Here is a 15,170-nt window from a genome sequence, read left to right on the forward strand (position 1 = left end):
AAAAAGTGTTAAAGTAGAAAGATGATAGAGTTTGAGGTTAATGGTAAAGAAAAGTATATATTCTCTACTAACTGCAAGCCAAGAATTTCAAATTGTATCACACAAGTTATGCTCTAAACCATAACTTCAATGTAGTGGTGAAGTCAAAAGTTTCGCTAAGAACATTCAAGTGTCCAGTTATGTGGCTACGCCACTGCTTCAGTCGCACAAGTGGTGTTTTTAAGACAAGAAATTATGTCCCAAGGCACAAGTCCTGGGGCAAACAACAACAACATATCCAATGAAATCTCACAAGTGGGGTCTGGAAGGGCAAAAATGTATGCAAACCATTTGATTACCCTTGAAGGTAGAGAGGATGTTTTAGATGATCACAATAAGTCCCCTAGGGCTAGGACAAACATTATTTTAAAAGTTCTATCCAATGAAATTAGATTGCAATTAAGGATATTTTAGTCAATAATCTTTGATCTTTAAATAATAGATACCTTTCTTTTCTTTTTAATTTTCCTTGTTTGGGGAATCTATAGGAAAAAATGATGAGCAAGGCTTCTCAATTCCATAAAGATTTTGTAAGATCTTGAAGGTCAAGTTCTCAAAATTGATTGGCTAAAAACGAAGTTTAATTTGTTTTGAATTTGGTGATTTCTCAAAAGAATTGGAAAGTTGAGGAGACTAATAATATAAAATTTGAGATTACGAACTTGGGTAAAATTCGAATTAGTTTTGGCCTGAATTTTTAATTTTAGTTCGTTTAAATTCAAAATTACAGACGAATTGTATCAAAAATCGTATGATAATCATACAATGACGGATGAGTTATATGTAATTGTTTTTAAGTTTGGTATGTTATTGTAGTTGTACTTTTTTATTCTGGTCTCCCACTCAGTGTTCGGTACCTGCGGGAGCCCAACTATCCCAAATTTGTGCCGGGTAGGGCCCATTTGAGGGGAGTGCTCATTCAAACCCGAGACCTAAGAGAAGCAACTTCATCCACCGCAACATATCTTTTGGTGATATACTTGTATTAGATTTTAAGTAACCAGAGTTTCATACAAAATTTATATAGTTATATATATACATATTTCATACCAAATTTATATACTTTTCATACACAAAAATTATGAACGAAATTCTAAGCTTTAAGTGATATATATATATATATATATTTCATATGAATTTTACATTGGTTTCATACACGAAATTTTGTATATGTTTTAAAAAAACTCCTGCTATCTTCAAAATTGTTCTACTACATTTCATAAATATGAGTTTTATTATCATATCATCATATCATCATATCTTACTAAAAATGAAAAGTTTCAAAGTAAAAAGTTGAATTACCATTTTACCCCTACACTAAATTATATTATTATAAAATATAATTAATTAAATATTCTATCATTAATTAAGAAAATCATTCTATTCAATACAACTCCGGAATGGACACATACGTTGCATATTTAAAGTTTAACAACAATCAATCAAGTATTTGAGTATACAAAGGGGTGGATTAAGTTTCATGCAATTGCCACTTATTGCAGCCTATTCAATATTCTAGAATAACTTTTCATCTTCCTAAATTAATTCAATGTTTGGAAGTTCTTTTCCATTTCCAACTATAGCTTTAAAATTTTATAAATTGTCAGATCAGTGAATCATGGTAAATTCATTGAGGTTTTCTTTCGGAGTTTCAATATAACCAGTCCTTCTCGTCTCTTTCTTCTTTTTCTTTATTTATCTTCAATGTGTCTATTAAGGAGTTCCATTACTATTGTTCATATATGGTCTCTCTTAACCATATGTTTAAGTTATTTATTATGTCTGATTATGAGGGATTCTTGGGCTGCTAATAATTATGTCACGACACAAGGGGTAGCAGATGCAGTTAAAAATGCTACTGACATGAACAAATGAAAAGTATATATGTGCATATCACATAGTGGACGTCTTTTGTTCAACATTTAAGTTGCTAGCTCTTGCTTTTTTTCCTTGTTTTTATTTAGTTAATTAGGTTTGAGTATTACTCCATTGAAATGTTTGATGTTTCTGATTTGAAGAAGAGGAGGAAGTTGTGTTAGTTGCAAGAATGTTATGCATGGCTTGCTAATTTCTTTGATTTTATCTAATAATAATATTTGATTCTCCCGACTTTTTTATCACACTAGCATTATTAATCACGTGAAGTAGGAATCAAAATATATATGTTGATTTCGGTTCATTTGTGGAATTGTTTTTTAAATAACCCTCATGAGTTATATTTATTAAATTACCCTCTTTAATTAGTTCGAGAGAAGAGTATTGTGAAGGATCTAATTTCTTGTAATGACTGTAATTGCATTTATATTATTTTTTAAAATTGTATGTTAAGTCGTACCACATAAATCTAAATCTTTATCTTGTGTGTGCCAAATAGAGGGCATAGTGAAACTTGGATTTTGATTACCAGAAAGTAGAAAATGGAAGAGCTACGAAATTTAGGAGTCGAATAAACAATCGTTTAGCCTTCCAACAACCCCAATAATACCAAATAAAATACAATCTCAATAATACCAACTTCTCATGAAGCATTCACACAAAAACAACATAATTAACAATTGATTAAAAAGACTAAGATGATATATATCATTTCAATTAAAATGTTCATGACTTTTGGACTTACTTGGATTAAATTTTAATTAAATATCTAATTTAATAATATTTATCATCTATCATCTATATGTATGTATGTATATAGTAATAGAAATAATAATAATAATAATAATAATAATAATAATAATAATAATAATAATAATAATAATAATAATAGTAATTGTAATAGTAATAGTAATACTAACAACAAAACAACAACATACCCAGTGAAATCCCACTAGGTGGGGTCTGGGGAGGGTAGAGTGTACGCAGACCTTACCACTTCCTCGTGGAGGTAGAGAGGCTGTTTCCGGGAGACCCTCAACTCAAGAACATCAAATCTAAGTGACAGGAGAGCTATATAGTAATAGTAATACTAATAGTAATAATAATAATACTAATAGTAATACTAATAATAATAATACTAATAGTAATAATAGTTATAATAATAATAATAATAATAATAATAATAATAATAATAATAATTTAAAATTTTCTACATAAATTACTCAACTTTCCCTCTTTCCATAACTCCTCTCATAAATAATATAATTTATGTAGATAAAATATTATCTTTTATGATAAATAAAGAAATTTAGTAGTTTAAAAATGTGCAAATCTACATGGTTTGTTAGCTTTAAATTATTATTTTTCTATTCTTCATTTATTTATTATTATTTTCTTAATTTACTTTAAATATTCACATTCATAAACTCATATCTAATTACCTATTAAAATTTTATACTCTTAATATCCATAACTCTCATCTTTTCATATTCATAACCTTTAAATATTTAATTTAAAACTTTAAGATATCTTTTGGTATTCCTTCATTTCTATTCATATAAATTCAATTCTTTTATTTCATGAAACCCCTACCAAGGTTATCATTTTTATTATATAGCTAAAGTAGATGAAGAAGACTCTTGAATTTTGATAGGATATGGAAGAAGGAGTCGATAAGAACTCAGAAAATTATGTACTTTACTTTTTATTTATTTTTCCATCTATATTATTATTAAATACGCCCTTCATTTGGTGTTCTTCTATTATGTTTCTCTCTAAAAGCAAATTCCACATTCCTTTTATTATAAAAAATTTCAGTTTTTTCTACTAGGTTTTCCTCTAAAAGCAAATTCCACATTGTTTAATGTAAAAAAAATTTAGTTTCTGCTATTATTTTTTCCTCAAACAGAGAATTTCACATTCTCTAAAAGTCATATCAGCGCTCTTTAAAATTCTATATTTTCTAAATAAAAGAAATTAAGGGACATTTAACTAATCGCAAACATGAATTTTGATCAAAAGTAAAACAAGATGATTCTATTTTTCTTCTTTTTCTTCTCAAATAATATATATGAACTACATTTTTTTTTTACTAATTATTAATTCAAACAAGCATAATACTCTATGGTTAATTTTGCATGTAAATCAGGAGAAAAAAAAACTCATTTCAGAAACTCTACTTAGTTATAACAAGCAACAAGCAGTTAGTGAACTAATAACCTAATAAAACTATTCAACATACGTAATTTATTTATAAAAATGATTAGTTAAAGTTGATAATGTACAAGTTTTTTAAAATATCATTTTTATAAAAGTAAAATATTAGTGCAAATGTCAAACAAAACATTTTATCAATCATTTTTACTCATGCAAAACTGCAACAGAGTGATTAAATAATTATTTTTTTATATTTGTAAATTGTAATTTATTCTATATATTTATGGAGCAATTTGATAACACTATGTTTATGGAGTAATCTTATTCATTATTTTCTCGTGGCTTTTATATTTTTATCCTTCTCTCTCTCTCTTCTTTTTTTTTTTAATTATTTATACTATCTAAATAATAATCCTTGCAAATATTAATTGATGATGAAAAAGACTAGTAGGCGTGAATATCCAAATAAAGTAAATGATAATTTTATTTTAAAAATTATCTCAACTATTAGTATATTTTTTGTGTTGTCACATTTCTCAAATAATAATTTATAATATTTTTTCTATATTATCAATAACTTATTTGTGGAATTATTCTAAATTTACTTTTACTTATTTTTTAATAAATAAAATTATAAAATTAACTGGATTCAATAGGATTAATTAATATTAGTAATGTTATTTTAAAATTTTATCAATTAAAAAAATGTATTATAGTTTGTAAGAGTTTTTTTATGTTTACCAGTACCACCGCTCTCTCTCCACTTTGCCCCTTTCGTTTTTTTTTCTTCTGAATCCTTCATATCAATTGTCGATTACTCGTCCGCCATGGAAGAAGGTTCATCGCGACGTGCCAAACGTCCCTTCGTTGAGGACGATGACTCCAATAAAACTCCAGAGTAACTATTTCCTTCTTTCGTTTTATGTTTTTTTTGAAATTTTTCATGTGATTTTGTGCCCTAATTTATTCTGAACATACTTAGGGATTCTGCACAGATGAAAGCTCATATTGTTTTGTGATATCGAGTTCGGAATATAAAATTTGAGCTATAAGTTTGTGATTTCTTAGTAAATAATATTTTGTATATGCTTGAAAACATAGTGCTGAATCACCCAAGGGTGCGGCTTAGTGATTAATGAAGTGGTTGAGAACCCTGAGCTCTCACAAAACTCAGGGGAGACAAAGAAATACCAGGTGATTCTTTCCATCTCTCATAGCCTTGGTGGACAGAGTTATTTGGTACGTGGTGGGAGGTATCCAATGGATTCGGATACCAAGGTCATCAAAAAAACAAAAAACATCTCAAGGTGTGGCTTAGTGGTCAAGGATGTGGGTTGAGGCGTTGAGCATTATGAGGTCTCATGTTCAATTTCTAGAAGAGACAAAAATGCTAGATGATTTTTTTCTATTTGTTCTAGTTTAGGTGGACATAGTTACCTGATATTTGTTAATGGTGGGAGGTGGAATATGTCTCATGGAATTAGTTGAGGTGTGCGAAAGCTGGCGTAACACCACGGTCATAATAAAAACATAGTGCGAAAGGAAACCAATTTATTTTACTTTTGAAATATAATTGATGTCATAAAAAAGTGAATAAGGAAGGGTGTGTCTAGTGGTTAATGAAGTGAGTTGAGAACCATGAGGTCTAATGTTCAAATTCCAACATAGAGAAGAAAGGTGATTTCTTTCTACCTGTCCTAGCCTTGGGGATAGAGTTACCTTATAGCTGTTTCGGTGGGAGTGACAGATATCTATGTAATTAGTTAAGGTGCTCATAAGCTGGTTTGGATACTATGGTTGTCAAAAAAAAGGAAGAAGTGAACTAGGGGGAGTATTTTGTATCAATAGAAAGGTAATAATTGATAAATAAATAAGGAAAGCTCGTTTTTGTTTTTATAACTCAATCAATTCTATTCTATGGGATCTCTACTACCTCCCATCAACACAGGTACCACTTTACCACTTTACTCTGTCAACCAAGGCTTAAATAGATAGGGAGAAGTCACATAGTATTTTTTGCTTCTGTTGGGATTGATTTATTATGTCATTATTGTAAGAATTTTAGGAGCCTCCTAGAGGAGTGTAGGAGTATGTACTTGGATTTGCTTTCTTTCAGCTTCTATCTATGTTTGTTTACAACATGTTTCTGCAAATGCGCCCAAATTCTATTAGCTTGTTTTGTTTTTTTCCTAATGTGAATTACTGTTGATTTCATAATGATGTGAACCTGGAGAAAAAATCTAGTGGGAATGGGCGGATTGTGTATTCTTAGTGCCTAGAGAATGTCTAGTAAAGAAGGGTGTGTTTGGCCTTGAGAGAACTATGTAAGGAAAATACGTTATTTGTTGGAGATTTAAGGAATTATACAGCGACTATGCCTCATGCCCAAACTAATTGGATCAGTTATATGTAATCTCTATATCTATTTACTCTTACTGTGATCATTTCATTCCAGTCCTCAATAGTTTGTCGTTGAAGATAAAGTAGGAGTTTTCTAAAACTAGAGGTACTCTAAATCTCACACTTGTCCCTACAATATCCTACATTTGGTGGGAATTGTGTTGTTGAAAAGGCGTCTCCATCTTGTCTATTGCCACGATGAAGAAATTACTTGGGTGCCCTGTTTATTAATTTTCCTATCACCGAAAACTAAATTAAAATATATTAAGCAGATGAGATGGTTTTCCAGTTTATTTCTTCACTAGCTATTTGTAATCTTATCAATAGGCTGAAGTCTATGTATCTGCCTGAATCAAGAAGGAATAAAATATGATCCCAAATTTGACTGGTTAATTCTTTTTGCTTGTTTCCAGTTTCCACTTCTAATTAGGAGTAGAAGCTGGAATTGCTTTCTTTTTCAGATTAGAGGTTGTATTTTGTTGTTGAGACTGTCATGAGTTTAGTAGGAGAAAAATTAGAATTTTTTTTACCTATTGTTATTTTCCTTGTAAAGATAATGTGTTTCATGAGCCAGCAATAGCAAGTAATACAACTTCAAATAGCGTTTTTTTCAATGTGATATCGTCTGCCATGCTCTATGACAACCTCATTTGTTGGGTTCAAAATTGTTTCATTTTGATGCTGGATTTTAAGGATGTTTGCATTGACATGTTGCTTTCTTCCTCAACATCACAGACAGAAGCGTGTAAGGTTCCCAAAGGGTAAGAAGGTAAAGCAGGCCGATAACACGATTGATGGGCGTGAAGATAAACCTAGTGGGCGAACAGATCCTCGCGCTGCTGCCAAAGAGCGTTCGGCACGGCGGAATCAAATAACAGCGGAGCTCCTTGATGAAGAAAACGAAGGTGAAATAGCTGACATATCGCGGGCAGAAGTAGAATATGAGGTTTGTTCCTTCCAATAGCTGTTATTCCATAATTGTTTGATTGTAGTTAGGTACTTTGTGGATATCTGATGTCTAGTTCATATCTCTTGATAAGGAAGTGATACTAGGATTATTACAAACTTTTTTGGGGCTTGGCATGATTTGTGCTGCATTTTTAGCTAGAACTACTTAGATATGGGTAATCTTCTCAAAAAGAGCTGAGATATGGGTGCTCATTTCATAATTGAAAACCATAAATAATCTTGATTGCTAATTATATTCCCCAAGTAGTAAGTAGTAACATAAGCAAAATAGGGACCATCTGTAACTTCATCAAAAAACCCCACTAATACATACCTATAGAATTTTATATTTCAATCCTTTATGCTCTAGAAACAAAGGTCAAGGAGACAAAATGGTGAACTTTCTTGGCATATAACGGCTCATCAAAAGGAATAGCATAATGTTGCATGCCATGTGTAAATGAATCATCATTAGAATTATAATAACTGTGCGCTTCACTTAATAAAGCATGTGCCTTACTTCTCGCTTTTTCATTTCAAACCTTGCAGACGCTTTTTTGCACTTTTCACTTTTAAATTCACTGAGAATGAATCGTTGTTTGTGTGTCCAATAGACTTGTCTCGTTCTATCTTATGTAGTGTTCTTCCTGGGACTTTATGAACTGTGGGTCTTTGAACTGTACAAATAGAAAATGGGTAAGATTTAAATTCTGCACCTACTTTAATTTGCATAGAGGTGAGAAAAGGAATACAAAGAAGAAAAGAATTTGTCTGAGTTCCCTTGAATAAATTTTTCCTGTTCTTCATACTTCCCTTGCCAATGAAACAATGGAAAGAAAATTTGTAGCTTTACTTCCTTGGTTTCCTTCTGTTTTATTTTCTGAGCATTTTATTTCTTTTATTTAAACTCTCCAAACATAAATGTTAATTAAATTTGATTAATTATGCTTCATGTGCCGTCACATTAAATTCGTGGAGTTAGATTGTTATTTGTTCTTTGGTTCGGCCTATAAAACAAACTAAAGCACTTCTGATTATTTGTATTCTAATTACTCTATGGCTAAACTACGTATTTCTTGTTTGTTTGTATTCCTTTCTGATGTAACTAATGGAATGTCTCTGGTTGCAGGAAAATGAAACATTCATTGATGATGGGATTGCAATAGAGCCTTTTAATCTGAATAAAGAGAGAGAAGAAGGTTATTTTGATGCATCAGGAAACTATGTTGAATATTTAAATCAAAATGAGATAAAGGTGCTAGTCTTACATCAAACATTTTCTACCCCCAGGCCCCATTCCTTGCATCTTTTCCTGATCTTAGTAAGTGTACAGGACGCATGGCTTGATAGTGTTGATACTGAGAAAAGATATTCTGGGAAGAAAGCTATCAAGATATCAAATGAAGATGAGATTCAAGACCTTACATCAGAACAACTAGGAAAGATGAAGAGGCGAATTGCTGATGTGCTCGAACCAGGAGAAACAGTAACTATTCCCACCTCATGTTTTCTAGTTTTTTTTTGTTCATTATTTTTAATGGATAAATACTGTTGATGGCATTTGCTTGTAGATTATTTTCTGATATCTTCAAAATATTTTATGTGCTCTCATTTCTGATTCCTTCCGTGGTGGTTCAACATGAATTTTATCTGCTTTTCCCACATGTATTTATCTCGTAGCTAATGGTTACATATTGATACTGTGTTTGGATGTTACCTTCTGTCTTTGGCAACAGTTGTTGTTTGCATATTATATTTTCTTCGTTGTCCAAGCAAAGTTCTTTGTGGCTTTTTGCTGTTGTTTTCAAATGAGAAATGGAGAGGCTATGGTTGAGCAGTTGAGCTGTTAAGATTTACATTGTTATTTTATAACTTTTTGGCGATTTTTGGTTGAACACAAATGAATGAGTCAAGGCCAAGTCTCTTTAATCATATTAGAATTGGAGGAGTTAAAAAAGAACTAGGTGGATTTTATGGGGCTCATTCCCAAGGCATTTAATAGTTGAATTTAACAGTCGTGCGCAATTGTGCATGTTAGAGCCAATTCCAGAAATGTGTAGGTTGAAACTTTAGAATCACCGCAATATAGTAAATACCTCATTGGCTTTTCTGAAGGAGAAGTTTTGGTGCCCATTAGAATAGCACATCCTTTTGAAAATTTTGCTCACCCTATAGGAGCTATTTTCATCATTAAATTTCATCATGGTAGTTAGACATTGGCACCATCAACTTTGCATCTGTTATTTTGGCAATTCAACTTGTTTCCTCTACAAATACTTCCTCTAAACACAGCCATCCATTCAATAACAAGTAAATTTAACATATTGTTTGCTGTATTGCTCAGTCAGTTACTTGCTTGCTTCCTCTGACAGCTTTCCTCTCTCCAAATATGAATAAGTTAATGACAAGATGCTTTGCATCAGACCAGCATACTGGTAAAGTTGGTGCCACACCATTTATTCTTTCCCCCTTCCCTCCCTTGGTCATCTATCCTTGTCAATCAGGATATTCAAGTGTAAGGCCTTCACCCAAAAGTTCCTGATGCCTGCAGGCAGAGGTATGTCATCTGGCATCCAGTCCATTGGGGGTGTTGGCAGGTCACTCTCTCTATTCTCTACAAAAAATCTGTTAAATTCATAGGTTGCTTTGAGGGTACATGTTATTCAATTAAAGGAAGACGGTAGAAGATTTTGTTTGAGAGAAGGCTTTGCTTATTTGCTTGGAAGGTTAATATCTGAATCTGGTGTGGTGTTTAAGAACACCAGAATACCCTTCTCTTTTACTTTCAATCTTTATCACTCTTTTTGTTATTTTTTACCATGTTTAGCACTTAGGGTATCAGAGCTGTGATCAATCATCTTGTTTTTGATAATTTCTAGAAGCTGGTTGATTTTAATTTTTTTTTGATAATGGTAACTGAGAAGCTGGTTGATTTTTGGCCCTTCATTTCCAACCAAACAAATCATTCTGCCTATTTGCAATTTGCTCACAGTGGATTTGCATTGCTGTGAGTTCTCTCGACATTATTGTTAATTTAGACCATACACCATTCGCTTTTTATTCCTGTATTAGCTGCCTCATATAAATCTGGCAGGCCTTGTACGATAAAGATATCCACTTGTTATGTTTGAGTACTTCTACCAAGAATCTTTGTGCTATGAAGTTGATGTTGTTCTCTATTGCTTTGGGACTCATGGGGAGAACGTTTTACTTCCAACAGGTTTTACGAGGTTTAAGGAGATTGAAAGGTACCTCAAACAATAACAAGGGCAAAATGTCTGTAGAAACTAAGCAGCTGTTTGATCAGCTAATAGCAGATGCTATGAAGCTGATGGAGAATGGAGATTACAGTTAAGTGTGTTTGCATAATAACTGTATTGCAAGGTAATAGTTGAATAGAATACCAAGGACGGTTCTAATCTGTTAGTCTATTTCTTGTTCACAGATGTGTATGAAGAAAAGCAAGAGAGTTTCCAGCGGGAAGCAGGTACTTGTCATTGTGTTATTCCCTCTTTTCTCTGACATTATATCCACCATGATCATAACTCAAGGAAGTGGAAAATATATGATGGCAGTCTTGTCTTTTCCCTAACCAAACTGGTTAAGACTCCCCCCACTTTTTTTTTTTTGGGGGGGGGATGGAGGGGGGAATGTGGACACAGAAAAACAGGAAGTAGTAGATTTTTCCCCTGGTTACTGGCTTTGCTTTTATCTACTATAAGGATGATATTGGTGACTCAAGTTTTATGCTAGGGTTCTGAAGTAAAGAACAATTGACATTTCTCTTGAGCTGCATGAGTGAGGGTATTATCTTATTTGCATTTTGTATTGATCCAGAGGGATATGAGAAGTTAGCTCAGGCAAGACAGGGTAAATCCAGTGAATCGATGCAGCCTAAGCCTGATAGTATCCTCGATGAAGGTTTCCTCCCCAGTGGGTCAACTGCTACTGCAGGAGGACATTCTATGCATAATGCAGACATGGCTTCATCAAATTCATACAACTCAGCTAGCAAGAACGATGATGCACTTGACATGTTTGGTGAAGATGATGAAAATATTCCAGCTAATCCTGCCTCTAATGGAGGTAATTTGATCTCTAAACACGTCTAGAATTGACATTATTGACAAATTTAGTCCATTATTCTATGTGAGAGGAGATTACAAGTTTTTTTTTAGCATATTTCCCCTTTCCACATACGTGACTCCCGCTCAATGTTAACTGTAGGTGATCAGCATGGCGATTATGTCTTCGATGAGTCCTCTGGGTATGTTTTCTACCTTTTAGCTCATTACACTACTTTTCTCCTTCTGCTCATAGTGTGCAGACATCCTAGTAATAAGAAATCAAACCGTGTCATTTTGAAATTCCGCTGATCAACTGGGAGCAGGTTATTGTAGGGTTCTTCCATGTTCAATCAAAGAAATACTCAATGTTGTAATTCTAACGGAAGAGGATCCTATGAAATTTATTTGAACATAGTTCTTTCGGAGTTTTCCGTTCCAATTTATACTCTTTCAACATTCTTTTCAAGCTAATATTGACAGAAGTGTTTCTGTCGGGTTGCCATTTCATTTGTCTGTTTCCGCCTACATACTCATTTTGGAAGTTCATGGTAGTATGCTAGTTCCTTTACATGATATGATATCCATCTTTGTTTTAGCAGTAGCAGGGACTACCAAATAACTATTGGTTTCCTGCTTGTCTAATCTTTCTACATTGACTTGATAAGAGCAGATATGGGATGTCAAGAGTGATATGAAAGGTTCATATGTTCTATCTGTCTAGGAACTTCAATTCCATTGTTTAAGGAACTGTGCCTCCAAAGTTGGAATCTGTCATTTATGTCATAGTGCATTTATTTTTGTATTGCTGTCTCAAACTTAACTTACTCTTTTTTGTATTTTTCATCGATCAGTTATTACTACAGCAGCAGTTTGGGCTACTATTATGATCCATCATCTGGACTGTATTGCCATGCTTCATCAGGACAATGGTAATGACACTCAACTGTTTTAACTGACAGAAAGTCTGGATATTGATCTACCTATTTTCGGTTGGTTACTCGCAATTTGTGTAGACCCGATAGTAGTAGTGTGATTTGAACTGTCAAAAATAGCATTTTTGTTAACTGTTTTTCTTTGATGTATCAAATGTAGGTACTCATATAATGATGAATCGGGTATATACCAAGAGGTGCCACAAGCTACATCCGATGCCAATTGAAAGGGACCGAGTTCTTATACAGGAGGAGTGATGGGCCTGGTGATAGTTTGCTTTGACAGAGGTCGACTGCTTTGCTGCATTTGTCAAACTTACTGATACTTTTCTTCGACGGCTTTGCCGCATTTGTCATACTTACTGAATCTCAGCCTTTGGAAACACATCATATTTGAGAAATGCTTTTTCCACTCTGCCCAGTGCTCACTGCAAACATCATGGTTGGAATGATATATTTTCGTTTACGTACAAGCAGATATACAGTGAATTCATAGCACGTTGAGAAGATAAAACTTGTTTCTTGTATCTTGTGGTGACAGACATTCTCATCGGTTTCTTGTTCTTGTAACTGCCAAATGCTGCTAGTTTTCAGTGCCTCTCGAACTGTAAAATTATTGTCTAGTTTGTTTCTTCAGTTCTTATTGTGATATGACTGGAAAGAAAAGGCAGCGCGGTGCACTAAAGCTTCTGCTGCCGAACTACAAGGGTCTATTGTACGTAGCCTTACAAAATCTCTGCAAGAGGTTGTTTCCTCGGTTTGAACCCTTGACCTCTTGGTCACATGACAACTTTATCAGAAAGTACTTTTGAGCTAGTGCACAAACAACGCTGAAATTTTGAAGTCGGAAACATAATAGTGTTAACCTTTTTCGAATAGTTCACAAGTATTTTAAACCATTTTTCCTTTCTAAAATTGGAAAGAAACAAAGGATTCGTGTAAGTTGTTCTTTGATAAACATGTAATACTTGATTATTTTTTGTAATTATGAAAATTACCTGAGTGTTGACAATAACACTCAAACAATTCAATTTAAGTGGCCTACCCTACTTTTTAGTAGTTTTATTTAATTCTTCCCAAAATTTTGATTTTACTAGTTCACCAGATGAAAAGTGATTAATCATTGGTCGATTGAATATTTTTGTCTCAATAAGAGCAAATGATGATACACCGATAAATAATATTCTATAAGATTAGTTATCTCATATAAAAATAAAAAGTACGATAACATATCTCGTCTATATATAAATAAATTTAGATAAAGTAATTCTACAACTAATTAATTACTTACAACCAAGTGTAAAACAAAATATTATATCTTCCGTTTCAATTTATTTATCATACTTTCCTTTTTTGTTTGTTTAAAAAGAAAATGTCTCTTTCTCCTTTTAGCAATTTTTTAATTTCTATTTTTCATGACAACCTTTAATTTAAGACAATAAAATTCAAAAATCTACTTTACTTTCTTAAACTTCATACCAAATCAAAATAAAACGAAAAAAATATCATATTTTATACTAAAATTATAATCCTTATCCTGTCAACCGACCCCACAATTCTAAAGGTGGGATTATTCCATATCCAATAACTCTTGAATTTAACACAAAAATATTGAGCCACCGGTAAAAAACAAATAATTAACTGACACGTGTCAGTTTCATCCTACGTGGACCAATCAGATTAAAGAAACAGATCACATCTCAACCCTTTTTTCTTGTCCACAAATTTTGAATCTCCCCTTTCCCCACACCCCCTTAAAGCTTTGTCCACCACAAATTAGATCACACTGCCACGTGTCATCCATTCCCCTACGCTTCCTTTTATATATATTTAAAAAAATTCACTAACTTATTCAATTCAAATAATTTATTTAATGCTTTTCATTTTCAAAGCAAATACAGACGTCTCTGAGATTTGTATCAAATTAGGGTTGCATAGCTCAACTGTTCATTATCCGGCGAAGCGAATTCGTTACTTTCCGGCGAGGTACTGTTTTGTTTCAGAGAGTTTTTGCGGTGAGATCTCATATTTAATTTGTTTGTGATTGGTATTATTCTTCTTTGTTGATTAATTGCTTTGTGAATTTGAGGAGGAGTGTTTTCAGCTAATGAACTGATTTTGTTTGTTGTAAAATGAAAGAAAACAAGTAATTTAGGAAGTTGATTTTATTGCTGTATGAATTTATTTGGAAATAACTCCTCCTTTGTTGTTGTTTTATTGCTGTATGGATTTAAGGAGGACTGTTTTCAAGCTAATGAACTGAGTTTTTTTTTTTTTTTTTGCTGTAAAATGAAAAAAAAACACGCATTAGCTTTGGGAATTGATGTTTACTTAAGGTGAGAAGAATTTTCAGCTTATTAACTGATTTTGTTTGCTGAAAATGAAAGAAAAGAAATAACTTTGGAAAATGATTTTTAGTTGAGGAGAAGAGTTTCAGCTTATGAACTGATTTTGTTTGTTGAAAATGAAAGAAAAGAAATAACTTTGGAAATTGATATTTAGTTAAGGAGAAGAGTTTTCAGCTTATGAACTGATTTTGTTTGTTAAAAATACTTTGGAAATTGACCTCCTCAATTTCCTCCTCCTCCTCAATGACTGAGCCTCAGCCTAGACATCGAACTCCTAGGATAAGCAACTTGGGATTCTAGGCAAAGTGCTCTTGGGTAAGAAGGCATGAAGAAGTTCACACCGGAATTGAAGAAGCGGGTTTGATAGCATCAAACTCCTAGGATAAATAATGGAAAAAGTCCCT

The 15,170-nt window shown here is 32.7% G+C and overlaps 1 protein-coding gene across 2 annotated transcripts; it reads left to right on the forward strand.

Moving 5' to 3' along the window:
* The first annotated feature begins 4,802 nt into the window (after positions 1-4,802).
* LOC125818755 (uncharacterized) lies at positions 4,803-12,759 on the forward strand. Of its 2 annotated transcripts, XM_049498269.1 has the most exons (10): positions 4,803-4,969; positions 7,207-7,417; positions 8,549-8,674; positions 8,753-8,905; positions 10,640-10,769; positions 10,865-10,906; positions 11,257-11,505; positions 11,647-11,686; positions 12,338-12,415; positions 12,579-12,759. In XM_049498269.1, exons 1-10 carry the CDS (start codon positions 4,899-4,901, stop codon positions 12,643-12,645), a joined length of 1,167 nt encoding a protein of 388 aa, XP_049354226.1. In that variant the 5' UTR covers positions 4,803-4,898; the 3' UTR covers positions 12,646-12,759. The 2 variants fall into 2 exon arrangements, with proteins under 2 accessions (XP_049354226.1, XP_049354227.1); XM_049498270.1 differs by lacking the exon at positions 11,647-11,686 and having other exon boundaries at positions 4,805-4,969.
* Positions 12,760-15,170: the final 2,411 nt, after the last annotated feature.

The sequence above is a fragment of the Solanum verrucosum genome, unplaced genomic scaffold (genome assembly GCF_900185275.1).
Source record: "Solanum verrucosum unplaced genomic scaffold, falcon-dt-bn FXZP01000252.1, whole genome shotgun sequence".
Lineage (NCBI taxonomy): Eukaryota > Viridiplantae > Streptophyta > Magnoliopsida > Solanales > Solanaceae > Solanum > Solanum verrucosum.